This window comes from Heteronotia binoei, unplaced genomic scaffold, assembly GCF_032191835.1.
Source record: "Heteronotia binoei isolate CCM8104 ecotype False Entrance Well unplaced genomic scaffold, APGP_CSIRO_Hbin_v1 ptg000813l, whole genome shotgun sequence".
NCBI classification, from domain to species: domain Eukaryota; kingdom Metazoa; phylum Chordata; class Lepidosauria; order Squamata; family Gekkonidae; genus Heteronotia; species Heteronotia binoei.
The window spans coordinates 58,955-80,694 of record NW_026800104.1 but is presented as its reverse complement, the minus strand read 5'-3'; the positions used below and the strand labels follow the sequence as shown (position 1 = coordinate 80,694).

At 42.5% G+C, this 21,740-nt stretch overlaps 1 protein-coding gene across 1 annotated transcript; it reads left to right on the top strand.

The window, feature by feature from the left end:
• Positions 1–3,704: 3,704 nt before the first annotated feature.
• Positions 3,705–16,054, top strand: LOC132590817 (protein-lysine methyltransferase METTL21E-like). The gene is made up of 5 exons (XM_060263747.1): positions 3,705–3,766; positions 5,338–5,445; positions 13,316–13,473; positions 14,352–14,469; positions 15,525–16,054. The coding sequence occupies exons 2-5, from the start codon at positions 5,373–5,375 to the stop codon at positions 15,941–15,943; spliced, it is 768 nt and encodes a 255-aa protein (XP_060119730.1). The 5' UTR covers positions 3,705–3,766; positions 5,338–5,372; the 3' UTR covers positions 15,944–16,054.
• The last annotated feature ends 5,686 nt before the right edge of the window (positions 16,055–21,740 follow it).

The following is a 21,740-nucleotide window of genomic DNA, read 5'->3' as shown; positions in this document are numbered from 1 at the left end:
CTTTCAGGTTGACAGTGGACTCTTGTTTTGTTGTTCTACTATTTTTGCTGGGTTTTGCCCAGAGTTAATATTTGTTGCATCTGAACCCATGAAGCTGCCTTTCTTTTGGGTCAGACAAGTAGTAAAGTTAGCTAACCACTTGCGGAACATTGTGAATCAGAGCAGCTGCCTCGACGCCATCTTGGAGTATCTCGTGTCTCGTACAAGTAGTCTTTCAGACTGCTTGTCTCTAGGTCATACAAGTAGTCTTTCAGGGTCAATGTCTGACTGGCAGTAGGTCTCAGGTAGAGGTCTTTCATCTGATGCTGACGATCGAACTCAGAACCTGCTGCATTAAAGCGGGTGCCTTGCTGCAAAGCCTCAGCTGTCCCCCTGAACCAGAGGGGGAACACATTCAGCAGTTTCTCTCTTCTTTTTAGTTAAAAAACAGCACTGACGGAAGAATCATGGAACTCTGGGTTGAATAGGTTGCTCTGTTTCTTTGTAGATTTAAGGAGGACAGATATCCTTCCCTAACAACATCATTTTAATGCTTCTACAGAGCAGAAAAGGACTTTGCTGCTTAGTATTTTATCTTCTGAAAGTCCAGCCAATATACCCAGTGAGCCGCTGTGAAATTATCTTACCTGTTTTGCAAAGATGAGCCTTGAAGGTGACCTTCCTGAGATTTTGGCCTGTCGTTCTGCCAAGTGTAGTATTTCATAACAACAGCGGCTCCATCCTCTGAGGCATGAGGTTTTATAGAACGTATCTCATCCCACCAGTGCGCCGTCCATTAATCTCAGTTGCTGAGCATGGTGTGACCCCACCAGTCCTTCCTCAAGTCTCCAGAGAGAGGTCTTTATTATTGATTTGTCTAATGGTTGCACCTGTAGCCTGTTCCAGGATTAATCCCTGAAAAATTGTGCAGAGGCTCTTTGTTCTGATGACGTGACAATCTAATTCAAAGACTTATGGGAGAGCTATATAGAAGTCCTGTAATTAGAACATCCTGTTTTGTGAATGCAACAGAGAGGCTGGAGAAAAAGGTTAGAATCTGGTACTGTATTAGGTCTTTTAAATGTGTGATGTTTATATGAAGGTGTTCACACTAAGAAGTTGGATATTAGGCCTCATTCTGTTTCTGTGATATCTATTTCATGCCATGGCAGGTTCCCCACACCCTTCCCAAGCATTGCTGACAGGATTTTGGGAAGTGTAGCAGCCTGTAGCATGAAGGGGAAGGGGGATGTTTGTTGTTTAATTACTATATACATATTTTTAAAATTCTGTCCTTGCTACCAGGATCTTAGGGCTGTGTACATCATCCTTCCCCTCTTCATTGTATACTCACAACAGCCCTGTGAAGTAGGATGAGCTGAGGGAGGGAGGACCTAGCCAAGGTCATTCAGCGAACTTCATGGCAGAGTGGGTATTTAAACTCAGGTCTTCCAGATCCTGCTTTTATTAGCAGCAGCTGCTTCACGAAAGTTCAGGGTGGAATAAATTCCATTTAAGACAGCTACATAATTCCCATTTAATCGTACCTAGCCCCATGGCACAGAACAGTAAAGCTGCAGTAATACAGTCTGAGCTCTCTGCTCACGACCTGAGTTTGATCCCAGTGGAAGCTGGGTTCAGGTAGCAGTCTCAAGGTTGACTTAGCCTTCCATCCTTCCGAGGCTGGTAAGATGAGTACTCAGCTTGCTGGCGGGAAATTGTAGATGACTGGGGAAGGCAATGGCAAGCCAGCCAGTAAAAAGTCTGCCATGAAAACATGATGTGACATCACCTCAGAGTCAGAAACGACTGGTGCTTGCACAGGGGACTAGCTTTACCTTTTTTAGCAAGTGTACCTCTGGATACTAGCTTCCTTAAAACTTTTTGGGACTAATGTGGGACTTAAGTGCCATCTCTTTTTTGCCATTTAGAGCTTCCTGCAAATAGGTTCCAGGATTAGAAATTCAACAAACTGAGAATCCAGGCAAGAACAAATCAAAAGCAAGCCTTTCCCTTGATAATGGATTCTGATGTAATAATTTCCATTCAAGTACAGTGATAATAGACAGTGGACATGCACAAGCAAAATTTGCTCTAAATGTAATGGAAATGAGGATATTTTTCAACAAATAAGAAACATCTTACTCTTCAGCTCAGCTGACCAGACTACAGTAAAAAAAAGGGTTCCTGTCACGATTAGTACTCTTGATCCTTTTGCAGAGAAAAGAGAGGTTCAATCCCTGTAGCCATCTAAAACCACAACTTGTTTCCTCAGCAGCCAATGCATTCATATTTTTTCTCTAAATCAGCTACAGATTCAGTAATAATGCACAGTATTTTTCACCAGAATATCTCATTTCTGCTAGTTTAGTGAAATTTTCAATAAATTAGACCTTTAGTCTTGCTTTATTTTAACTGCCATATCTAAAGTAACTAATCTCTGGTGTGATTTGTATATTATTATCAATATGGATCTATATGTCCAAAGTATAATAATAATTTAAATAGAACAGGATTTCATCTATTCCAGCAGAATTTTCTTTCCCAATATGAGCACTGAAGGCTAGTCCAAACAAGTAGATCTTACAGAAATTCAGAAAGGAGACTATCCTTAGATTTAATTTGGGAAGTTTGCTTTGGGAGAAAGCTCCATAGATGGGGGCAACCACTGTGAGAGCATCTCTCACCATGCTGTTGTCAAATCTGACATATGGATGATATTCATTGGTCATCCATGGGTATTCATTGGTCTTCCTTGGATAACATGAATGGGATTGGTGGTGGTGGGGAGTCAGATTCTCAGGAGTGATGTAATTAAGCTTCTTAAGGGTTTATAAGTTTTAAGCTGCATCTTGAGCTCTGTTTTGAAGAGAAGACGTTTTATATTTTGCCACCAGTGTTTTAAAAATAGTAATATTGCTCTGATGGTGTTTGTGTATGTGAAAGGGTGTGTGTTTGAGTGACTGCTGGTGACATGACAGGTGCTAGCCAATTGATGCCTTACACATGTAGTGTTTTCCCATTTCATTTTTTCTTAATGTACTGAATATTTATGTTCTGAAATTCAAACACTTCTGAGACATTCCACAAGCTTCTAAAAGAATCTGTTTTCATTATGACCCACTTTCCTAGTAAAGAGCCCATTTCAGTAATTTATTCAAGTTTTTTTTTTTAAATCTGTCAGGGTCTAAAAAGCTAGTGAAACATCTTCCACACACACCCCATTTCAAAATAAACCACGCTGAAAGTTTACAGCACTCCCCCCCCCCCCAGAGCTTTCCTAAAGAGAGGCATGCTAGCACTAAACCTGGAAATGTCCTTCCAAACTAGCACACTTTAAATCACAAGGTTTAAAGTAAGAAAAACAGCTTTCTTGCCCACAATCTTCCTTTAAAAAGAAATAATAAAACACAATGTTTCTATTTGGATGTGTTAAAATCAGAAGGTTTTTTTGGGGTGGGGGGTGGGCTGTGATTTATTCTACTAATCTGAAGAGAGGTGGTGAAGTCTGTGTCTTGTATAACATCTCTGTCTCCTAGGGTAGCTCTCCTTTATGTAAGTGCGCTGAGGGAAGATATTTTCCCTCCCAATGAAATTTGAAGGGCGTGCCCACTTTGTTCACTTCGCAGCTGTCAGGATTTATTCATTCATAATAGGGGGCTGCTGAAAGGTTATGTTTCAAACTTTACTGCGTTCCCTCTGGGGCTATTCATGAACTAAGCACTGGAAGAGAGAGAGAGTATGGATTTATAGTCTCCATTTCTGGACACTTGGAACAAAAGACTAGGTACGTTGCTGAATGCCTTGGTGTAGGCGTTTAAGACTCTAGATGTCGCCAGGTTTATTTTAAAGCATAGTTTTGATTCCTCTGAATGCCTTCAAACCTTTCATGGAATATATTGCCTATTTAGATAAGAAATTGGTCTAATTTGAAGTACCAGTAATACAGCCATAGTAAATATATATATATATATATACATTAAGCTAGTCAGCAGGGTAACATTTCTGAGTCCTTCAAGTTGTTTTGGAATTCGGATAATAGTATCCTAAAGGGATGACCTTCAAAATAAGCATCTGTAAAAGGCCATTATGTCTTCATGCTTGTGAGCGATTGTGTAGCTAAGCAATTCTGTCATTTAAGATGCAGTAAGATTCCCAGACAAAGCTCTCTCTGCCTCTCTAGAAGATAAAGGCTACATCTCTATGCTCACTGACCAGGAAGTAAGACCGAGCGAATTCAGCATGACTCATTTTCAAAATTGGGTTTCATCTGTCACAAAGCTCTATACAGAGTGAAATATTTTGTTATTTGCTGTGTAATGCTCTTAAAATAACAATTTCCCACTGGCACAGTAGGAAATAGCTAGTGTGGAATTACTGGAAATGATTTGGTGACACAGTACCCAGAAAAGTGTAGTGTTTCAGGAGAGCTTGCTTACTACTATTTCATTCCATAACAACTATTGATGCAGTTGTATGTAGCATTTGATAATGGAAAACACTCACCTATGCACTATAATAAACATCTGTTGCTGGCAGGTACCTGCTACAAACTACTGTGTCGCCTTGATCATTTAAATAATACTGACAGTGGAGGAAGAATTTCTGGTGCTCTGAACTACTGATAAAACTCTATATTACAGTGACTTTCCAAAATGTTGAGCATGTCAACTCTCACATGGGAGAGTTGAAAATCCCCTGCAAAAGGTAGGATCTCATGGAAAATTGCTACTGACTGAAGGGTTTTCTATCAGTGGAATAGGACTTCCTCATGTCCCCCTCCCAAAAGCTGCTTCTGGAGGGGGCAGACCCCACCCCAATAACATGGGGAGAGTCAGAGATCTGTGGATGGAAGAGTAAAAATTGGACCCCTTTGATCCGTGAAAATTTCTTCTGGTTCCAATCCAACATTTGCGGATGCCTGAAATTCCTTCATCCTGTTGTGAATATTAATAGATGCTGAGTCTGAAAAGTGTGGAAATGTGTATCTATTTTTGGATGGTCATTTGGAATTATCAGCATTTGCATGTGAATGTTGATGTTCACTTAAGATATAAATATACAGTTTGGAAGTAAAACTTTCCCCAAGGGCATCATAATTCCTTGTGCAGGATGGGAAGAAGCTGTGGACCCTGCAAGATTCTGTATTTTGGGCACAGCGTCTTGGGTGAACATCATTCATTCTGCCTTGCTGTGACCTTACTATGACTCTGTAGTCTGACCTTATTTGCAGTTCACTGTTACAACTACTCTGAAATGGGCAATGAAGAAAAGACTTGTGTTCTAGATCTGTCTTGGCTGTGTTATAGATCCTGCATATATTACTGTCTAGTCTTTGTTTTCCATTTTCATTTCTAGCACCTATATCCTACCTCTCTGGAGTGTGGGGTGAAATGGAATCAAAATTGTCACAGCACAAGCATTTTGAATCAGATGAATTATCTCGAATGCCAGAAAAGGAAAAAGGTAAATATTATCTTTCTTGCCCTCCCTGGTTTATGAAAGCCAGTGTAGTATAATGGTTACAGAGTACGTCAGACTGGGAAACCCAGGCTTGAATCTCCACGCTATGAAAGGTCACTGGGACTAGTCACCAACTTGCAGCCTAACCGACCTCACAGGGTTGTTTGAGGGTAAAATGGAGGGAAGAACAATGTAAGCCATTTTGGGTCACAGTTGAATGACAAAGCAAGGTATAAACAAAATAAAGGTATGCCACTAGCTTCCCAAGGAAATATGCTTCCTATATGCTGTTAGGGGATGCATTGTTCATTGATAAAAATAAATTGGAACATATAGATGGTAGCATCACACCCACAGTGCCTGAACTGAAATAATCATAGACCATTTGTGTAACTTCAATATTGAGTGGTATACTCATAGCTACAGATAAATATAGGAATGAACTATACACTTATGCTAAAGAGTTGCAGATTATTTTGTGTGATTTAAAAGGAAATGCCCTTTGCAAAGAAGTGTCTCAAACGCCTGACTCTTCAGCCTTGGGCCAGGTATAATTTCATTTGACCTGCTTACCCCTTGCATGCTTTTCCAGCATTTCCCATGTTGATTGCTCACTACTGTAAACAAGATACCCTCCAGGGACCGATACACCCCAGTGATTTAAAATCTTTACTGTGGAGGCACTAGTGTTGTCTGTGTAAACCAGTCCCTCTAGCATTTAGTATCATTTTGATCTGCAGCAATTTTCAGGTGATATTATTTAAGCTTCATATCATCAAAACCCTTCAACTGTTCATTTCCACTTATCAAAGAGACAAGACTTCTTCCTTCCTGTTTGGCAATTATGCGTTAGGAGACCGTGTGAATGCAGTTTCCGAGGGACACTTCTAGAAGCAGCTAGGCTGTGGGGGAGATTCTTATATAAGAATGGGCAGGAGCCAATAGAAGAAGATGGGCATTAATGTGAACTCAGCATTTAGCAGTTTTTAGTTTCCTTAAAATAGAAGCAAGAAAGAGTAGAAGGTGGGTCTTTAGCAGTTTCTGAGAATATGATAGAGTGACAAATTTAAATAAGGTAGCCAGTGAGTTTATGTAACTGGTAGACGGGGCCTGAGAGGGTGGTATGAAATATACATGAGCATTAACACCTTAATCTGTCAGGTCAGATGAGGGTTTAGTGTTACATAATCAGGTGTTCATGAGTTGCATCAGTACTTTAGCAAAGTCCATCTCTGACACACGGAGTGCCCTTAGGGTGAACAAACACCTTCTGAAGACATGTGGGATCACTGGGGGTGTGACAAGGTGTATTTATGGCCAGACCCCTGCAATACCATCTAGGCATGGAGCAGAGGGGATGTATGTGTGTGGGGGGGAGGTATTTGTGAAGTTCCTGCATTGTGCAGGGGGTTGGACTAGATGACCCTAGAGATCCCTTCCAACTCTGTGCTTCTATGATTCTATACTTGTAGGTTGTACTAAAGGGAAAGGGATGGAGAAGGGAGATGGCAGGCCAGTTGTAAGGCAAGGGGATTTCTTTTTAAGGTGGTTAACAGTAAATGAAAATATAAATTAAGATTTCCCATATTCTTTTGGTAATCATTGTTATTTCAAATTGATTTTGTTAATGTAATGATTAAGAGCTGTATAAGATAATGACTGGGGAAGGCAATGGCAAATCACCCCGTAAAAAGTCTGTCGTGAAAATGTTGTGGAAGGCACGCCACCCCAGAGTCGGAAACGACTGGTGCTTGCATGGGGGACTACCTTTACCTTTTTTAAGATAATGATCAAGTCATTCAGTTTATTATTATGGCCCATGGCCAGCATAGATCGAGACAAACTAATTTACATAAAACACAGAAAGCACACAGCCATTTGTATGGGAATATTATAGTATAATATTCAAAGACCTAAGAAGGAGATATTTAAGGGAATGACGATTATGATGATGATGAAGATGATGATATTGGATTTATACCCCACCCTATACTTTGAATCTCAGAGCGGTCACAATCTTCTTTACCTCCCCCCACCCCACAACAGACACCCTGTGAGGCAAGTGGGGCTGAGAGAACTCTTACAGCAGCTGCCTTTTCAAGGCCAACTCCTACAAGAGCTATGGCTGACCCAAGGCCATTCCATCAGCTGCAAGTGGAGGAGTGGGGAATCAAACACAGTTCTCCCAGATAAGAGTCCACACACTTAATCACTACACCAAACTGGCTCTGGAGGCCAACAAGATTGGCTATGCATCATAGTAATTTTAACTCTGTTGTTGTTGATGATGTTTTGTTGATGTGTTGTTTCGTTGATGCGTTGTCATTGAAATTATTTTTTTAAAAGTAAATGAAAATATGATGGGTTTAGAAAATATAATCATGTGTGAGTTACTGCTTCCTTTTGGTATAAAAATCTTTCAACTTAGAATTCACTCCATGCATCGTACAATGTGGTCTTCAGCTCACAAAAGTTTGGGCTGTGATAAATTTGCTAGTATTGAAATCCCCAGAAGATTCTTCTGTTTTTTGTTGCAACAGACCCATATGAGGTGCGGTCACACTCACCATTAAATCCATCTGCAACGCGCCTCTATTATAATCTGCACAACCAATTTTCCGATCAGACAACAGCCAGGCTCCCGTTCTATCCCATGTGGGTCCCGTCGCTGGTCAGTCAGAGTGCTCTACCGGACCTCGTTTCATGAGACGTCAATCTGCATTAGTGCAGGCACAGTGATGTCCGCTATCTGCACTATCGAGCAGATCCAGTGTCTCCTCCCTTCTCCACGAGAGACCTCGCACACCCACCATGACCTCGTTCTCGAGGGCGGGGATGCGCGTCGCTTTTAAATGGGTCAGATCACTAACAGTTGTGCTAGTCTGTTGGCACTACTTTTCCAGCACGAGCACTACGCGTGCAGAAAAAAACCCAGGAATTCAAATCAGTTCACATCTAGTTTCAAAAGTGAGTTTTGTTTCCAGACTTAAGGGCAGGTAAACGATTTATCGAGCCAACATTCACTCGTTCATTCACTGGCGCAGTGATATCACTTGCAGGGGGCTTTGGGCAGGAAGCGGTGGTGCGCTTCTGACGAGTCGCCAACAATGGAGCATTCAAACAGAGAAATTCCGCTCAGGAACCGTCAGAAGAATTTTGTTCCGGATTTAAAGCAGTATCAAATTAGTCCGTGCCCCAGTCGTCTCAACTTGGGACTTGAATGAGCTGACGTTTGGACAACCGCTTAAAATCCAACATGCTTCCTGACTCCACTCATGCCCTTAGCGGGATTTTCTGAATGTCTGACCTCACCCATGGATGCCCTACTGGAATCTGTCTCCAGTAGATGCGTGAAAATGTAATTCCAGAGTAGTAGTTATGATGGCCAATTGCATGGCAACAAAGAGATAAAGCCCTTCTATATAATTTGTTTGGGATGCATAATTTTAATTAGCATGTCTCGAATGCTGTGAACACTGTTACTCAGTAGGGAATGAAATATTAGTACACTGTGCTGTTATGATAGGTCTTCATCAGGATTCTGCTTTCTGTCAACATTATCTGCCTTGTTAAGGTGGCATTTAAATGTTCTGAATTAATAAATATGCTTTGGTTTAATATACACTTCCACCCATTGGGATTGTGCTGGTGGTGGAAGGGAGTGGATGTTCTACAATCACGCCCCTACAACCCCAGCTGTCCCCCAAATATTTGTTCTTGGGGGGATGAGGGATCCCTACAAACAACACAAACCAGAGTCATAATTCTAAAGTGGGGCAGGGAATTGGTGCGAATCACCCTCTGCCTTACATTTGCAGAAATTCTCTGTGGGATTCAATCCATGGTTGATCTTAAATGGTAAAGGTTTTATCCCTCTTAACTACACGCTTTGAATAAAGACGAAGCATTCATTCTGAAATGTGAAGGTGACTTCAATATATATTCATTGTCTTTTGAAGCATTTGTTCACTGGAGGCAGGAATTGTGTGTTCAAGGCTTTTCTGCCACAGTTAGAACATCTGCTTTTGCTTTGGTGTCATAATTGGGAGAACTGTGCTTCAGTGTTTCTGTTCTTATTTGATTGGTTGATTCCAGAAGGTGATGCTAGGGGAATCACTGCTTGTTGACATGGCTTTTATCTTGTTCCCCATGCTATTTAACATCTACATGAAATTGCTGGGAAGTTATTCAGGGTTTTAGAGTGAAGGGTCACCAGTATGCAGTTGACACCCTGATCTCGTTCTCCATAACCGCTGAGTTGGGTGGGTTTGTGGAAATCCTGAACAGGTGTCTGGAGAAGGTAACTGGATAGCTGAGGGCCAATAAACAAACTCCAAACCAGGCGAGACCAAGGTGCTGTTGGTCAATGGAGAAGCTGCTTGAGGTTGTGGAATCACCCTGTATGGGAGGGGGTTGCCTTCCCAGTGAAGGAGCAGGTTCATAAATTCTGGATTTTGCTGAATCCTGGTTCACAGTTTATTCTCTTTCTACTATGTAATTTTATATTGATTTTTTGCACAATTTTCTATTTTTATTTTAACTGGAGCTTAACTTGAATATCTGTATACCTGATAATGTTTTTGTCAGTTGGATCTGGTTGCTGACCATAATAATAATAAAACTAAACTTTTGGAGGTTCAGGTTTTCCCCATAGCATGTAACTTCTTTTATCAGCTGTGGCTGATATGTCCAGGGCTGGCTTCAGGGCTCCTGAACACACATTGCCTCCCTGACCATGTTCTAGACAGCCGCCTAGGGTTGCCTTATGGATGGGCTAACCCTGGATATGCCAGCTATAGCCATTCCTTGAAAAGCTTGATCTGGCCACTATGATCCATGCTGTGATCACATCCAGGTTAGATTGTTATGGCATTTATGATCAATCTTTAAACTAGCCCTTAATTTTGCAGTTACATATTCAGCTGGTTGAGAATCAGATGGAGATGGGTGTCACTGGGCAATATGAGAATGCTCGAGTTGCAGATCTCAAAGAAATAGATAACTTGAAGGAGTTGCTAGTTGCACACTGTAGAAGCCAAGAGTGCTTTAAAAGTTTCCTCCTAAGAAGCTCATGCTCAGAGAAGATGGAATATCTGCATAAATATGGCCAGTTTAGGTGGATGAGCCACAGTTCCTGTTTTTGGGAGCAAGCTGCATATGCCTTCCAAAGTGGAGTGTGGCATTCATGATAGAGGCTGAAAGACTGGGACCATGTGGCAAGACTACCACTGGACAGTTTTATTATACAAGGGTATGTAGCTGTGGAAATATGGATTACCTGTTGAGATGTGCAGAAAAAAAGAAAGATGGCTGTCTCTGTGGTCTTGTGAGGTCATAAACCTGTGTGTGGGCTAGCTGCTACACCATTTCAGATGGTGGGTGAGTGTGTGTGTCTCTCTCACACACACCAGCTCTGCCTGCTGCTCCTCATCTGAGTGGTATGAGGGAATGCCACAGAAATGGGGGAGATTGGTGTCTCAACAAACAGGCAGCAATCAGAAGTGACATCACATTTGGGCAATGCTCTAGCACTCACCCAATTTGGGTAAATGCTAGATGGTTGCCCTAGCATAATGACATTGCTGCCCAAAAGTGTACTGCTTCATGCAAGCTGCTGCAGGCTATGGGCCACCAACCCTGTGAGTGCATGATGGAATCATCTTGCGTGCATGCACGCACACACATACACACACAAGATACAGACAGTAGACAGGTAGGAGAGCAGAGGACCCATCTCTCAGATATCTAGTTTTTTAAAGTCTGTGTGGTACATGAAAGTGTGCATCACATTAAAATTTGCTAGTTTTTAAAGTGCTACCTTGGCTGCAACATGGCCACTCCTCTGTAACTTGTGTGTTCTGGGCAGGGATTTCTTGGTGTAGACGAATATTCAGTCCTGTTGGAACTTTCATGAAAGTAATTTCTGGGCTATGATCTCTCTCTCTCACTCTCCTCCCCTCCATATGGTTATACTGATGAATATTTGAGAAATAATATGTTGGAGCTGACTTGCTTTGCATATGTAGCCATCCTTCCTCTGGATAAGAGTTTATATAATTACTGGGTTAGAAAGGATGTGTTGTCAAAGAGCCAAATTTATCTCAGGGCAGAGGGCACATATTGCCATGTTGTAGTCTCAGCTTTCAGAACTGGTGCTAATTGCAGCTCCTTGAAATCACTTCAGTAGGGATACTTGAGGGCATTGCTGGATTCTTCACCTTAAGGCCTTTCTATCTTTGATATTTGAATTTCTATGGTTCGCTTGCCATAGAATGAGGTCAAACCTTGTTAGTCATTAAAGATGGCATTATTTTATTTAGGGACTGTGCATGCTACCTCTCCAGTTCAAGGCAACTCATAGATAAAAATACCGTAAACAACCTAAATTATCAAATGTAAAGCAAGCGAGTCAAAATTCAGGTCATAATTGTTTATAGATCAGGGCAGAGTTTTTTTTCTGGGGTAGCACTCCAGAATGAACCTCCAGACCCTCTTTGAGCAAACAAAATTCTCAAAAAGTGTCTAAAAGTTCATGAGGGACACCAGGGGAGCATGACAGTCTTTGGTCCAACAAAGTATGTTAAAATATGGTTGCTTCAAGGTAATCATTCAGTGTTAGGCACCAAAAGCAAGACCCAAAAAGAACTGGGAAGTTGCTGACGTGTCTAAAGTTTGGAAACAGCTTTAAAGTAGAGGTAAGTTGGTAATGCATGAAAGTAATATTGTTTCAAAGAATTCCAAGTGCTTTTCCTTCATTTCCCTCTTAAGAGTTCCAGCATCTCTTTTTCCAGAACACTCCATGGAGCAGGGACAGGAAACTTTTTGGGTCAAGTGCCCCCCCCCCCAATGCAAAAAGAAAAGAGGATGGGGAGAGAGCAAAAAAGGGTCTTCCTTGGCAGACATGCAAGAATAAACTTTAGTCTGAGAGATGACAATAGGCAGGGCTTTTTTTTTGTAGCAGGAACTCCTTTGCATATTAGGCCACACACCCCTGATGTAGCCAATTCTCAAAGAGATTACAGGTTTCTTAGTGCAGGGCCTACTGTAAGCTCCAGGAGAATTGGCTACATCAAGGGTGTGTGGCCTAATATGCAAAGGAGTTCCTGCTACAAAAAAAGCCCTGACAATAGGCATAAGATATCTCTGCTGCCAGTGTCTCCCATTTGGATGAAATGAACTCCCATCTCTCCCAGCCAAACCTAAAGTAGCACACAGTTTCTACCTACAAGTCAGGTGAGAACCTACAAGCAGGGGTGGAGTTCTAGCAGGAGCTCCTTTGCATATTAGGCCACACACCTCTGATGTAACCAGTCCTCCAAGAGCTTAGAAAAAAGAGCCTTGTAATCCTTGGAGGATTGGCTACATCCAGGGTGTGTGGCCTAATATGCAAAGGAGCTCCTGCTAGAATTCCACCCCTCCCTACAAGTTAGCCCAATGGGTTGATGCTATTCGCAGATGCCTGCAACACCAAACAAGATCTCAGGAGAACATGAGTGATTTGTATGGAGGATGGCTGGGGAGAGTCATATTCTTGGCTGCTTTGAAAAATATCCCACTGTCTTCCCTTTATTACATTCTTGTAACTTTTCTAATTAGTTTCTGAGTTTCTCTGATGTTGAGCGAAAGAGAAATAAAATTCTATTATTGGAGCTTTAGAAATAGAAATCATGATGGATAACAGCTCCAGCAGGCCACATATATCATGATAAACAATTCATTACATTCCTGGATAGCGACATAATACAAACAGCTTGGTATTTAAGAGAACAGCCTGTCGGCCCAGAGGATAGAGATGAGTTCATTATGCTATCTTTGGCTGAGCTTGGCTACCACTCTTTGTTATTACAATGCACACTCTTTTTATTGTTACTAGGACAAAATGGAGATGAGCAGATAGTTGCAGAAATCATGGGAAGACGTTTCTCTCCTTCACTGATAACCACCCGAGCCTGGGAAAAATTCCATTTTGTTGGACATGAGATAGAGATTACAGAAGCTACTGACAGTTACGGAGCCGTGGTCTGGCCTTCAGTACGGTTTTCATTTTTGGTTTTGGTGCCAGGAACAAAGCACTATCAGTGATTCTGTCTGATTCCTCGTTTAAATGACATTATATGGAACTTACACAATGGGGGATTAGAAATACATTGTCTAACCAGCCCTGTTATAGTGAACACACGTAAAATGTGCATGTATGTTAGGGTTACCAACCTCCATGTGCGTGGGGGGTGAGGGTGGAGCTCTCCCAGAATTACAACTGATCTCCAGACTACAGAGAGCAGTTCGCCTGATTCAGTGGGGAGGGCGGGATATAAATCAAATAAACAAAATTGATGAAAATGGCTGCTTTGAAGGGAGGTAGTATAATCCAGTAAGATTCTTCCCTTCCCCAAACCCTGTCCTTCTCAGTCTGCACCCACAAATCTAGGGTTGCCAGTCCCCTAATCAGGGAAACCTGAGTTTGATCCTGGTGGAAGCTGGATTCAGCTAACCGGCTCAATGTTGACTCAGCCTTCCATCCTTCTGAGGTTGGTAAAATGAGTACCCAGCTTGCTGGGGGGAAAGTGTAGATGACTGGGGAAGGCAATGGCAAACCACCCTGTAAAAAGTCTGCCGTGGAAACATCATGACGCGATGATGTTTTCCAGAGTTGGAAATGACTGGTGCTTGCACAGGGGACTACCTTAACCTTTATCTTGTCTAAGCCTTTTTTTTTTAAGCTTGTCTAAAACTACCCATCTGCGGGAGGGGTCTGACTGCTAACAATATAATCTGAAATAATGTTTTTCCTTCATTAGAAGGCTGCCTCATTAACTTATAGCTATTGCTGCTGATAATGAAGTCATTTCTTGTTAACCTTTCCCCTCCTTTCCATGTTAATTTGCTCTCTTCTCTTCTCCTCTCCCCAGGCTCTTGTTCTGTGCCACTTTTTGGAAACAAATGTGAACTCATGTAGCATGGACGATAAAAATGTCATTGAAATTGGAGCGGGGACAGGTCTGGTCTCGATAGTAGCTAGTTTCCTTGGTGAGTAGCACCTACTACTGCTGTACAGGAAATGGATAAATGCTGTTAACGTTAATTTTGTTAATGCCCCCCCAAAAGCTGGGATAATTTATTTTAAGATATTTACTCGTACTCATGACAATCACATTTTTTTTACAATATATACTAGTATGTATGACAATCATTTTGTTAACGATCAACATTCACTATTGAATGTTTGGGCATTCACAGAATTTGTCTGAAACTATCCCATGTGAATTCCATCATGCACCAGATTTCAAGCATTCCACATATACTATTAAAATCTGGAGTGCTAGTAAAAACAACCTGAGGGGAATGGTAGATCACTGTATTTAATTGTTTTTTTTATTATTTAATATTAGAGAAAGGAATCAAAAAAGGAGAAAGGAATACCAATGCATTTATTCATCTAATTTCTTTGTACCCCAACTTTCTCCCCAAGGGAACTGTTAGAAAAACTCATACAAAATCAATGCAAGCATCAAAAGAAAAACAAACTTGTATACATGAATCCATACATAGGCTATAATCATATGAACACATGAAACTGCCCTATGAGGCATCAATCTATTGAAGTCAGTACTGGATACTCAGATTGACAGTTGCTCACCAGGGTCTCAGGCAGAGGTCTTTTTCATTACCTCCTACCTGTTGCTTCTAACTGGAGATGCTGGAAATTGAATCTGGGACTTCCTACATGCCAAGCAGATGTTTTACCACTGATCCATGGCTGCCCCTTAAATGCAATGCAAGTACATCATAAAAATCCAGATTGTATCACTTTCAGAAAATTACAGTTATATAAAATGATTCATGAAAATGATTGTTTTCTCAAACAATGCAGGCTTGGCCAACTCAGCATTCCCCCTCCCCCCCAACCCCCCCCACATGTTTTCACTAACCAATTCTTAATACTTGGTGGGTTAGGTTGTTCTGTTTTTGAACTGTTTATAGCAGTAATCAATAGGACAGAGTTTCTGCAAAAGATATTCCTACTACTTCTTTAATGTATCCACAAGAGTGACTTGCAATTCTGTGGCTTTTGTCTTTCACAGGTGCCCACGTGACTGCCACTGACCTGCCTGAACTGCTAGGAAACCTTCAGTACAATGTTTTCAGAAACACAAAGATGCGATGCAAACATCAGCCCCAGGTGAAAGAACTGTTTTGGGGGGTTGACCTGGAAGAGAAGTTCCCCAAGTCTTTTTGCCAGTTTGACTACATCTTGGCTGCCGACGTCGTCTATCACCACCCTTACCTAGATGAGCTCCTGCTCACCTTTGACCACTTGTGTAATGACAACACTGTCATCCTCTGGGCCATGCGGTTTAGGCAGGAGAGAGAAAACCAGTTTGTGGACAGATTCCAGAAGCTATTTGACCTGGAAGTGATTTCTGACTTTCCCAGTTTAAATATAACCCTGTTTAAGGCAAAGAGAAAACACAGAGTGAAATGGTCTCCAGTTGGTTGTTAATGGAACCTGATAGTTAGCTAGGTTTAGAATCAAATGAGATGCAATGTGAGGAGAACCATGTCTGGATCTCCATGTGGTGTCTTAAGTTAAAAGCAACAGTGGGGAAGGAAACTGGATAGGGATCATGGGCACTTGGTTTTTGTTTTGGTTTAAGCTCCCCCCCCCCAGTATATCCCCCCTCTCCAATTTCAGAACACCTCTCCCCTTGTGCTCCTTGCCTTATGGGAGCCAGGATGTACAGATACCATTTAGAAGTGTGTGTATGTGATTTACAAGAGGAAAATCACATGGGGGGGGGGGAGGGTTAAATTCCCCTCCCCAGCAGTGCAGCCCCATCTGATTCAGCTGTCTAGCTGCTGCTATTTAAACAACAGAAACAAATGTGGAAGGGGTGATCCAAGTGATTCTGCATGCATGAGAGTTGGTGTTTGTTGTTATTTTATCATGGTAGAAAGCTGATCTTTATCTGCAGTCTTTTCTGTGCACTGGCTGCCGCCGCCAATGTGTGCCAGCTCTCAGGTTCACACTTGCCTGTGCATATGCAGATGTTAAAATCACAAACTTGGGGCACAACCAGCTGTAATGGGACCTGTACAACTCTTCTTCTTTCTTCCTACCACTATGTAATGAAACTGAGCATCCTGGGCTCCTCTAATCCAGAGGTTTTGCTCCACCCTAGCTATCATAGTAGAAAGAGGTTTTTCAGAGCATCTACATGATGTCATTGTCATTCTTATTCCGTTGCCTTCCATGGTTTCCCCAACTTTGACCTGATGTTTCCCATCTCTGCTTTTGCTCTGGTCTTATTGGCGAGGTTGGAGTCAAAGTAGGTTTTTCCACAGTGTGGATGGAAAGGTGCCGATTTCTGTTCTTCCCTGCCTTCCTCCGGCACCATTCCCTCATTAATATCCCCGTCTGTCCCCCACTCCTCCAGCCACTGGTGGCCACCCCTGATCTATACTTTCAAGGTTCCTTAAGGAGTAGACCATTGTCTGTGCAAAGTTCCAAAGCCAGAAGATGATACATTTCCAGGTATTGTATTGCATTTTGGTTGGATCTTTATCCAAATTATATTGGCTTCTTAGTGGGACCTGATCTCAACAGCATTTCAAATAGACAAAGGTTCATGACATAAAGTGGGGTCAATAAGTCCTCTTTGTCTATTTGACACTCTGAGAGAGGAGGAGAAAGCTTAGGTCTTCCTGTTCCTGTTCTGACATAAAACAGTATAATCTGTTCGCCCCATGAAGCAAAACATTACAGGAAAATCTATTATTTTAAAGTGAATTGCATTATGTGAAAACATGGCACTTCATTTATGAACAATGTATATGTGCTGGCAGCTGTTCCCATTTTACTTTTTGTTACTTGCTGGCTGCAACATCTATTCAACCCTTGCAACTGCTCTCTTACTATCTTTTTCTTCAGGATGGATTGGGAGGGGGGAATCCAGAATTTGGGATATTACAGTATTTGTCATTATTGCTCTAGGGTTGGATGAAGTGGGGGAATAGGATTCTCTAGAACTGTAATTCTGTTACTCCCTTTACATGCAATCATTTCAGCAGGTCTACAGCTGGCTTCCATTGGCAAGTTCATAACAATTGTGATGGCCCAAACTTTTCTCAGTCCCCTTATTTCTGCTTCTTTCAAAATGCACCCTGCTGGATTTTTTTTTAAAACAACTTTATGCTCAATTTTAAAAAACAAAACAGTATCTGCTGTAACATAGCAATTACAACTTAACTGTAAAGTGTAATAAAGTATATTTCTTAAAATTGTATAAAAACAAATTTTAAACAAATAAGAGAGAAGACATAACTTTTTTAAAAAAGATTATATACATACACCTTATTAAAATAAAACTTAATTGGATATAATGGGGTTTTTAAAATAACATTTCCAGCCAAGTTTCTATGAATTTTGATGTATAAGTATTATACTCCAAATGAGATAAAGAATCTGATATCTTTGCCATTATAAAAGGATCCCATATTCTGTTTTGACAAGATTCAATAGCTGGAGGGGAATTGTCTTTGCATTTAGTTGCAATTATTATTCTAGCTATTGTTGATAAAGTCAATGCTAGTTCTTTTTTTTTTTAATTATTATTATTCTAAAGGATATTTCCAGTAATTTAACAATATAACTTCTGGAGTAAAAGGTAAGTCATATCTTCTAATGATCTTTATCTGTTGTACAATTTTTGTCCGGAAAAGCTGAATGTGTGGACAAGTCCACCAACAATGCAGGAAACCTGCAACTGACCCACTGACCCACAGTGCATAAAGGAGAGAAAGACTTGTTTATATGTTGTAATTGCGTAGGAGGAAGATACCACCATGTTAACATTTGAAAGGCTTGAATTCTTATATTAAATACTTTTGATCTATGACTATGTGAATTCCTTTAAATTTTGGACACAAATACCCCTATGTGAATGCCATATATTCCATAATGTGCATGCTGCTGGTGACCTGAGACTCTGTGAAGACCATTGGTAAGAGATGTCGGGTCAGGGGATTCCAGTGCTTCTGGGGAGGGGACAGTACAGCGGTGGGAGCAGGCAAAGTTGGAATGGAAGGAGACTGAGACACAAGAGGGCTCGCTCCCCTTCCAGCCTGTGTCCCATCCCAAGGATAGCAGGTAGGGGGGGGGGCAAGTGGAAACACTCGCCTCCGTCCCTGGTATTGTGCAATGCCAGGTCCATAAATAATAAAACCTCAGTCTTGCAGGATTTTTTTATCAGGCAGGACATGGACCTGGCTTGCGTGACGGAGACCTGCGTGCAGGACGGGGAGACAGTTGCTCTCTCCCAAGTAGCCCCACCTGGGTTTTCAGTTCTTCACCAGGCTCAGACTAGCAGGTGGGGGGGCCTTTTTCATACAGGAGGATTGCTCCTTCAGAGTACTTCCGCCGCCAAAGATTGTGGGCATAGAGTGTGCTGGCCTGATGCGGGACGTGGGGGAGAGTTTGGCAATCTGGCTGGTGTACCATCCACCTAATGCACCGGCCAGTGCCCTACCATCCCTGATGGAGGCTGTAGCAGGCTGGGCATTGGAGCATCCTAGGCTTATAGTCCTGGGTGACTTCAATGTCCATGCCGAGGACGCGGCTTCCACTTGGGCGACGGACCTAGTGCTTTCCATGGCAGCATTGGGACTCTCCCAATATATAACAGCGCCTACGCATCGGGCTGGGCACACATTAGACCTGATCTTTGTGGCTGGAGTTGTAGTGGATCAGATTTCTGCCGAGGCAGTGCCATGGTTTGACCACCATGCCCCAAATTTTAGCTCGCCCACGAAGCCAGATGGACCCTTTGCTGCTTCAAATGGCTATGCGGGATCCCTGGCCCTCTGGTGACTTGTTGGATGAGCTGGTGGAGATCTGGAATAACCAACTCTCTACAGCCATCAACAAGATCGCCCCCCAACATCCTCTTCATTCTCATTCACGATCCGCTCCATGGTATACCCTGGATCTGCGATCAATGAAATGGCGATTAAGACGACTAGAGAGACAACGGCAACGTACTCGCGACGAAGCTATGAGAACATCTTATAGGTCATTTATGCAGACCTATGAGATGGCAGTCTGGGCCACAAAGAAGACTTACTTTGCATCCCAGATTGCATCTGCGACCTCGCGCCCAGCACAATTGTTTAGTATAATTCGGTCATTAACAACTTTACCGCATGGTAAACAAAACATTACAGAATTGGAAATTGGCTGTGAGGCTCTTGCGAGTTTTTTCATAGATAAGGTCTCATCGCTCCGACGTGACTTCCTGCCATAATTGATACAGTGAAAGAACTTGGGGCATCGAGCGCATCTTCTGGCCCAATTCTAGATTCCTTCAATCTACTCAGCCTGGAGGAAGTTGACAGGATCCTTTTTGCTGTGCACCCTATGTCCTGTGGGTTGGACCCATGCCCGTCCTGGCTTATAAAAGCTAGCCAGGCATTGCTACGTGAACCACTACAAAGTATTGTCAACAGATCCCTGGTAGAAGGGATCTTTCCCACACCTCTTAAAGAGGCTGTGGTCCGTCCCCTCTTGAAAAAATCATCTGCAGATTCGACCGTATTGGCAAACTATCAACCAGTATCAAACCTTCCCTTTTTGGGTAAGGTTATAGAACAGGCAGTGGCAACTCAGCTACAGGATTCCTGGAGGACACTTCCGCACTGAATCCATTCCAGTCCGGCTTTCGACCAGGTCACAGGACGGAGACGGTTCTGGTCGCTCTCATAGATGACCTCATGTGACATCTGGATCGGGGCGGCTCAGCAGTGCTGCTATTATTAGACTTGTCATCCGCCTTTGATATGGTTGACTATCAGCTACTGACTAGCCGCCTTGCCGACATGGGGATTCAGGGGTCCGCCTTACAGTGGTTGACCTCCTTTCTCCAAGATCGGGGACAAAGGGTGGTGATAGGGGAGGAATCATCCCAGAGGCACCCACTTATATGTGGTGTGCCACAGGGTGCGGTTCTGTCCCCAATGTTATTCAACATCTACATGCGACCCCTTGCCCAGATTGTCAGGAGGTATGGACTGGGTTGTCACCAATATACAGATGACACCCAGCTCTATCTATTGATGGGTGGCCAGTCCGACTGTACCCCAGAAAATCTAGACCTGGCTCTTCAAGCCATAGCATCTTGGCTCAGGCTGAGTCGGCTGAAGCTGAATCCGACAAAGACGGAGGTTCTCTACCTGAGCCGGGGTGGTCCAGTGGGGGGAGATCCTTCTGCCGGCTCTAGAAGGGGTGTCACTAATACTAGACCCTAAGGTCAAGAGCTTGGGCGTGTTCCTTGAGTCCTCCCTTACAATGGAGGCCCAAGTAGAAGCCACTATTAGATCCACTTTTTTTCATCTTCGGCGGGTGCGGCAGTTGGCCCCTTTCCTGAAACACAATGACTTAGCAATGGTGATCCATGTTACGGTCACCTCAAGAATAGATCACTGTAATGCTCTCTACATGGGGCTACCCTTGATGCTGACTCGGAAACTTCAGCTAGTGCAGAACGCTGTGGCATGGCTGTTAATGAGGCTCCCTCAATGGGAGCACATTCAGCCAGTGCTGAAAGAGCTCCACTGGCTACCTATTGTGTTCCGAGTCAGTTTCAAGGTGTTGGTATTGACCTTTAAAGCCCTTTATGGTCAGGGACATGTCTCTCTGCGGGACCACCTTTCTCCACATATTCCCCAGAGAGCACTGTGTTCAGGGACAAAAAATCTATTGTCCATCCCTGGGCCAAAGGAGGCTAGGTTGCATTTGACGCAAGCTAGGGCCTTCTCAGTGGCAGCACCAGAATTGTGGAATGCTCTCCCGGAGGCCATAAGGGCCCTGTGGGATCTTTCTACTTTCCGCAGGGCCTGTAAGACTGAATTGTTTTGACAGGCCTTTGATATTTAACTGGGAGAGAGCTGCCGCCTGACATCATATAGAGTACTTGGTGATCACTATCTGAAAAGAAGAACCCGCCTATATTGTACATTGTAGTGATACAGCACCATGAAATGGTTTTTTTAAAAATTTAAAATTGTAATTATGTTTTATTGGTTTTTAACTTGTGAAAATGAATGTTGTGAGCCGCCCTGATTCTGCTTGCAGAGAGGGCGGGATAGAAATGTAATGTAATAAATAAATAATAAATATATGAGGCCTGTCTTCCTCATTAAGCTTATATTGACAGTCCATATTCCACTTAGCTTGGTATAGTAATTTTGTTGGACTTCTTGCTCTGATTAAGATATTATACATTTTGGAGAGTAGATCTGATGTA